Genomic DNA, 7,350 nt, shown 5'->3' on the forward strand with positions numbered 1-7,350 from the left:
CCGTTTTACTTGATTCTTTTTGCATCGCCTTCGTAATTACTTAATCTACAAATAACCGAAAAAGCGATAATTTTGCCGAAAAATTTTAAATCTTTATTGTTCTAGGGCTCAATATTGGGGATAAAAATGTGACTTTTTGGCCGATATCAGTGCGGCGCTTTCTCCATAGGAGCGGCGCTCTTAGTTGAGGAGCGGCGCTTTTGATGCTGAATTCTGCACTTGCCATTTCCTTAGCCACTTTTGATCAAGATTTGGTCAATTTTACACCAAATCAAGTCCTTAGCCCCCAAATTACCATTTAGCTCAATAGCACAAAAAATAGACTCCAAGATCATCAAAAACCGAACAAAGTGGGGGAGATATCGTGAGATAAAACATATATAATTAGAGCGATATCAAACCCCCTACATTTGAATCTTTGCTTGTCCTCAAGCAAACAAATCGACAAAACAAGCTTTGGAGATAGAGAACAAATAAGTGATCAATGCCAAAGCGCAAAAAGTTTGGACACAAATCGATACCTTCCATGAATATGCACTCGATGGCTAAAGTGATCTCCAAAAACTTGCACTTGCTCGGACCAAGTACAAACATCATCTTCTTCTACTAACTCAAAGAAAGAATAGGACAAGGGTGTCGCTGAAAGAAAGAATGTGACATTAATTGAGACCGCAAGAACTATGTTAGCTGATTCATGTTTACCCATTATTTTCTGGGGTGAAGCCGTGAGTACAGCGTGTTATGTGATGAACATAGTCTTAGTGGTGAAAAGACATGAAAAAACTTGTTATGAATTGTTGCACAAGAGAAAGCCTAATATTAAGCATCTTGAACCCTTTGGTGCTCCTTGTACTATCCTAGTACGAGACACAGGAGGAAAATTTAATTCAAAGGTTGTCTCTGGTATCTTCTTGGGTTATGTGAATCCTAATAAAAGAGTGTACAATACTGAATCTAAGTGTGTTGAAGAATGGTTCGAGGTTGATATTCAGCGTAACGCTCCGGCTCGTGTTAGTAAAATGTTCACTTGGCAGTTTGAATATGATAAATTGTTTGATTCTTTCAATCTTCCACCAGAAATTACTGATGAAGATGTGATAACTCAGATGTTGTTTGATTCACAAAACTCTACTGAAGATGTTATTACTATTCCAAGGCAGGTTCAGAATCCGGTTTCTAGCTTGCATCCAAGTCCGCAGAGTGTTCGAGGTAATACTGATTCAAATGTGGATGGGGTAGTAGATACTGATGAAGATAGTGAGTTAAAAGAAGATGAGGAAGTTAATCTGACACGGTTGACAGAGGAACATCTTAATCCTCTTTATAATCAACGACCAACTGTAATAGTGCCTGAACAACCAACTGAAGCAGGAGGTGTTCGTAGATCAAACCATGTTATCATGCCCCCAAAACTTCTGGATGATTATTTTGTGGATACAAGGGGCATCCCTCATATTGGTATTCCTCATTCTAATACTAATGAAGCATCTACTTCTGAGTTCCTACTACATCTGAGATTCCTGTGGTAATTGTAAAGTACAAGCGAGCAAAGACAGTGAAGAAAGTACCTTTGAGAAAATTGCCACATAATTGGAGTCAGAGATTCAGATGGTGGTTTTATGATGATCGTTCAGAGGAAGATGTGATTGTGTTGGATAAAGTGAACGAGAATGATATAGATTGCATTCGTGTATTGGATCCCATTTGGCAGAGAAACTGTACCGAGGCTGATATTTTTACGTTGTACTACAATCGTATGCTCTATCGACGAGAGAATAAGGTGCAGGCTGAACAGTATGTTAAGGTGGCAAAGCTGTGCTATTTGAACAACATGGTGATTGATCCGTACGAATGAATCTGATAATGACTGAAGACTTTTGATATAGAACTAGGTCTTAGGGGGAGTTTGTTGGTGCATGAATCCCAAGTTCTATACTGTAATAGAATCTATTTGTGATGTCGTTTATATTTCAGTCATGTATGAACAATATTGGTTGATGTATGTGTTTGATATAATTAACCAATGCCGTGAAATGGTTTAGAGCTGAATGGTTGGCAGCTCAGATCATCGACCGATGGTAGGGACCATCGGTCGAGGGACAAAGACCATCGGCCGAAGGTCAGAGACCATCGACCGATGGACACTGTAGACATATATAAATATGGGTGTCGGGTTTCATTCATAGGTTACAAATCCTACACCCTGTGGCCGACCCTTATCGATTCTGCAGTTGTCCTTGACCAAACCCCAACCGAATACACCCTCTTAGGCGTCAATTTCATCAACTCTTGTTGGTTTTATTGATCCCGAAGTGTCAAAGTATTCTATACACCCTATATTAGTGATTTCCGCCTCTAATTTAGTTATAGCGATTAATCTAAGATCCTAATTACGTCTACAGTGAGAAGTGCAAAGTGGTAGCCAAGAGTTGATCGTGAGCGCTAAGTAAAGTTTATGGATCGTTATAGTACTTCGCGGATTGCGAGAAGTTTCTCGCATATTGCAAGAGTGGTCTCGCAGATCGCGAGGATCACTTGCATAGGAAGTTTGATTTCGAATAGGATAATATTTGTTTTACACCTATAGAACGTAACTCCAAGCTCCTCTACAATTGTGCACAAAAAATATAGTGAAAATACTCAACATACTAAGATAAAAAAAAAAATTACAATCGAGGATTTTAGTAACTCCGCATTTGATGTATTAACTAAACAAGTATGGTTTTGGTCTTTTGGACCACTATATTGATTGTGTATGTAACGTGTTTTCCACAATTGTCAATGAAATTTTTTGGTCTTAAACCATTATTATTGAATTTATTTATAGTATTGAATACTTAAACAAGCATGGTTTTGGACCACTTTAAATGAAAGGTAACATGAAACTCTCTGCCGTGTAATTTTGGTAGGGTGTTTACTTTAGAAATTCAGGGTAAACCTACTATATAAGTAGTTTACGTACGTTAATAATTAATCTAGTCTCAATTTAAATATACTCAACAATGAAGGTAAAAAGTTTAGCTGAACATTTTTTTTTTTTTTTTAATTAAAGTTCTATCCATGTGTTTATTTACTTTAAACTATTATTTTTAAAAACCAAAAATATTGCTTTCAAAGAAAACAAAAATAAAAATTTAATTCTCTAGACGAAAAATCCCCCTATTTGTCGCTTTATTTTTAGTTAGTATTTTAATTTTAATTACATTTCAGCTTAACAATCTTCTTGAGTTACAATTCAAACTGTCTTGTTGACGATAACTAGGAATTTGCCATTCTATACTATTATACGATTGGTACACTTACCGTAAGCGTAGGTGGGAAGATAGGATAAAGATAGACTTGAAGGAGCTCTTATTGACCGAGGACATGACCTCTGATAGGGTTGCGTGGAGGACTAGAATTAAAATAGATGAGTAGGTTGTTTGGTTTTGTTTGTGTGTTTGTGGTTTTGTGGGTCTGTGTGGGTGTCTTCTTTCACTATGTTCTTTGCTCTTTGCTGGTTTGTTGTTTTTTTTTGTATGCTTTTTTTGTTGTGCGACCTTTTTTTTTTTTTTTTTTTTTTCTAGACCCATGCATAGATGGTGTAAGTTTGGACATGTGGGTTTCAATGTGTATGTATGGATGTTCGTGTTTGTATGTATGTATTTAAGTTTGTGCGCAGGTTTATGTATGTTTGTTTGTATGTACGCTTGTTTTGCATTTCTGCTTGCCTATGATTGTATTTATGTATTTATGTACGTTTGTATGTTTATATGTATGTATTGTTATATGTTTGGTTGTATGTATATTCGTATGTTTGTATGTATATCCGTATGTTGGTATGTATATTCGTATGTTTGTATGTTTTATATCTATGTATGCGTATGTAGGTTTTCCCGTATGTATGCGTGTAGGTGGATATCTATGAATGTACGTTTGTATGTTTATGTAGGTTTGAGTAGATACGGTTTTATGTATGTTTGTATGTTTATTTTTATAGACTGGCTTGCTATGATGTGATTTTATCTGTTTGTGGACATATATGTTTATTTCTCATTTAGTGCAGCTTTACTTTATTCGTCATGTGCTCCGCAGTACACTCTAAGGTACGTTTTTTTTTTTATACGGCGCTGTTTCGGGAGCCATCAGCAAGCGTCTACTTATTGGCGACTTGACTGTCGCTTAGAGCCTAAATCGAATTCCAGGCAACATTTTAAAACCCATGGAAATTTGTCCCACCATTTTCAGGGCGTTGGCATTTTTTTTTTTTTTTTGGCCGGAGGTCCGTTGCAAGCAATCTCTTTATCCGTCGAACATAGAGAGGAAGGACTTTCTCTACTCTTGTGAGTGTTTCACTCGGGGTGGTGAAATGACTTCTCTTTGTCCTAGGGTAGAGGAAGGATTGTCTACGTCTCACCTCCCCCATACCCTACAAGTGTGGGATTGGGTATTGTTGTTGTTGTTGTTGTTGTTGTTGATTGGTACACTTACATCGTTGTGTTTTAGTCTCTATTTTTGGTACTTTCCCATTCTTGAAGTTTATAACTTGATTATTGCACATTAGTGGTGGTAATATTATTTAATCTTCACAAGCTTTTCAAACATCTTATTTAAGATACTGAGGGCGTAATATTATTTTGGGTGAAAAAACATAAATTGAAATTGAGTGATCCAGAAGATAGAAAAAGTAACTAATATTGTTCGTAGAACCATATCAAGTAGCTAGAGTATGTACATCTATCTATAATTATACATTACTAAAATGGAGTATGTACATCTATCTATAATTATACATTACTAAAATGCGTGTATATTAAACATCATTTTGTTGTAGTGCCTAAACACTTATTTATACTTCAAGAACAACAAATGACCAGTAATTAGATCTTCAGGTACAAATTAATTAATTAGCATAAGAAACAAGCCCCTCGCCTACTCAACTCCATCCCAGTTTATGCTAATAAACAAGCACACAAGCAGACTAACGAGCACACTAGTGACAACATAAAACCAACAAGGTAATTGACAGCCGAACACACATATCAAATGATACCTGAGAACTCAAACAAATCAAATTAGAATTCAAATTAAAAATATGATTAATTTAATTCGATTGATAGAATTAATCATTACTCATATTTCCACAATACACAAATTATTTTCCACTTAATTGAATGTATGACATAAGGCAGAACATAACTTACATTAACAACAGAAAAAGTACTACGCGAAATATCTGAAAAGGTTTATTGTCGTTCAAATCTTTACCGCCATTACATCCTGCATCCTTCAACAATTCGTTCAAATCTGTAACTGTAACAACATACATATACATATATATATATATATATATATATATATATATATATATATATATATATATATATATATATATATATATATATATATATATATATATATATATATATATATATATATGTTATGAGGTTGGAGAATATGAGGTTGAGGCTGTCATACATAACATAAGTTGGGTGTATGTAATTGGTTAAAAAAACAAGTCACAAAGCACATTTTCCAAAGTATTTATCTTTTTTTTAAACAAATGAACCAATCACATATTAGTTCTATTCCCAATTAGGTGTATAACATACTCATATTCACTTTACTCATATATTATATGTATACTCAACGCAGTAAAACACTTGTTGGGCGTACTATACGACAACAAACCTGTAATAGTAATTACATCAGTTGAGCGATGAGCATGTGCAGTTAATACGCCTGGAGCTAAAATTGGCATATCAATTTCCAAAACAGATATGTTGTACGGAATTTGTTTAACAGATTTAGTGTAAGACGAATCAAGTTTGGAGCCGGAGACAGCTGAACCGAAACTGACTTTACCACTTTTCGAATCGGTTGTTATATTGACAAATCCAGCAATTCCCGGTGAATTTTCGGTTGTGTTATATAAAGTAATAACGGAAAGTGTAGTTCCATTATTAGATATGTTGTGAAGTTTCTTGTTGTCATAGTAATCTAAAAGAATGTGAAGACTTAACACGTCTTTAAGTACGGATAATGGATGTTTTGAGGCAAGTGCCGAAACAGAGGAGTTGGATAGTACTAGAACGGTGATTGTTTCGCGGTTGTTAATCTCTTCGTTTAGTTTTGTTTGCGTGAGGTAGTTATTAAACTCCGTGTATTCGGGGAATGCATATAAGATAGCGGTGATGTTGTGACGGCTAGTGACGGTGATAACATAGTTGATGATGATGATGATGATGATGAGGAGGAGTATGTGTAATGCGCTCATAGTGGTGTGTTAGCTGATGAAAAGTAGTGAGGTGAAGCTAATGTGTTTGGTTATTAGTTATGTATGAGTGATGGTTGATAATGTTTCGAAAACTAATAATGATTGTTACTTCCTTTTGGTTCTTAATAACCTCGATTCACTTATATATGTTGGAATTTGTTTTCTTTGTTTAAAGGTTGATGATGATGTTTTGCTCTTTTATACTCCTCCGTCCCATATTTATTGTCACCAGACAAAAAACACACAGTTTTAGGAAATCCCACTAACTTTATTTCTCCACCAATGAAATATCTTCTCTCTCCAGATCCACCAATGAAATATCTTCTTTCCTTTCTATTTATGGAAGTGGACAATTAATTTGGGACATTCCAAAATGGAATGGTGGACAATAATATAGGGACGGAGGGAGTAACTAATTAGCTATTTATACTTCTAATTTTAGTTTTCACTCTTTTCTTTCATATTCTACTTTTTACACCAATTTGGTAATCTTTTCCTCTCACTTAGGTGGTCCATTATTTTTTAACTGGCTCAAATAGTTCATTTTAATAAATAAATATTATAATATTCTACTTCTTACACCTATTTAATAATCTTTTCATCTCTTAAGTTGTCCTTAATGTATTAATGTATGTATGTGAAATAAAAGATGAGTAAAAAATCTCTTAAGTTGTCCCTTAATGTATTAATGTATGTATGTGAAATAAAAGATGAGTAAAAAAGTTATAGGCAAAACTCTAAGACCACTCTCAACCATGACGGTCCGTCATGGGATCACTGACTGCCACATCAGCGCCACATCAGCACCTCCTTCCTATCACTAAATTACTAACATCCATGACAGCCGTCATCATCATAATTTTTATTTTTTTTCTTAAACTTATATAATAACTTATATATAAAATTAAAATTCCTACAAATTAAACTTTTATTAATAAAAACAATATATTACAAATTCCTAAAAATAAAAAACAAAACATTACAAATTCCTAAAAATAAAAATAAAAGCATTACAAATTCCTATAAAAAAAAAACATTACAAATTCCTAAAAATACAAAAAAAAAAAAACATTAGAAATTCCTAAAAAAAAAAA

General features: G+C 34.2%; 1 protein-coding gene across 1 annotated transcript; it reads right to left on the reverse strand.

The window, feature by feature from the left end:
- Nucleotides 1-2,463: 2,463 nt before the first annotated feature.
- On the reverse strand, nucleotides 2,464-6,256 carry LOC139900797 (fasciclin-like arabinogalactan protein 8). Its single transcript, XM_071883550.1, has 2 exons — nucleotides 5,671-6,256; nucleotides 2,464-2,606 (listed from the first exon to the last, which is right to left on the reverse strand). The coding sequence occupies exons 1-2, from the start codon at nucleotides 6,254-6,256 to the stop codon at nucleotides 2,464-2,466; spliced, it is 729 nt and encodes a 242-aa protein (XP_071739651.1).
- Nucleotides 6,257-7,350: the final 1,094 nt, after the last annotated feature.

This window comes from Rutidosis leptorrhynchoides, chromosome 3 (genome assembly GCF_046630445.1).
Source record: "Rutidosis leptorrhynchoides isolate AG116_Rl617_1_P2 chromosome 3, CSIRO_AGI_Rlap_v1, whole genome shotgun sequence".
NCBI lineage: Eukaryota > Viridiplantae > Streptophyta > Magnoliopsida > Asterales > Asteraceae > Rutidosis > Rutidosis leptorrhynchoides.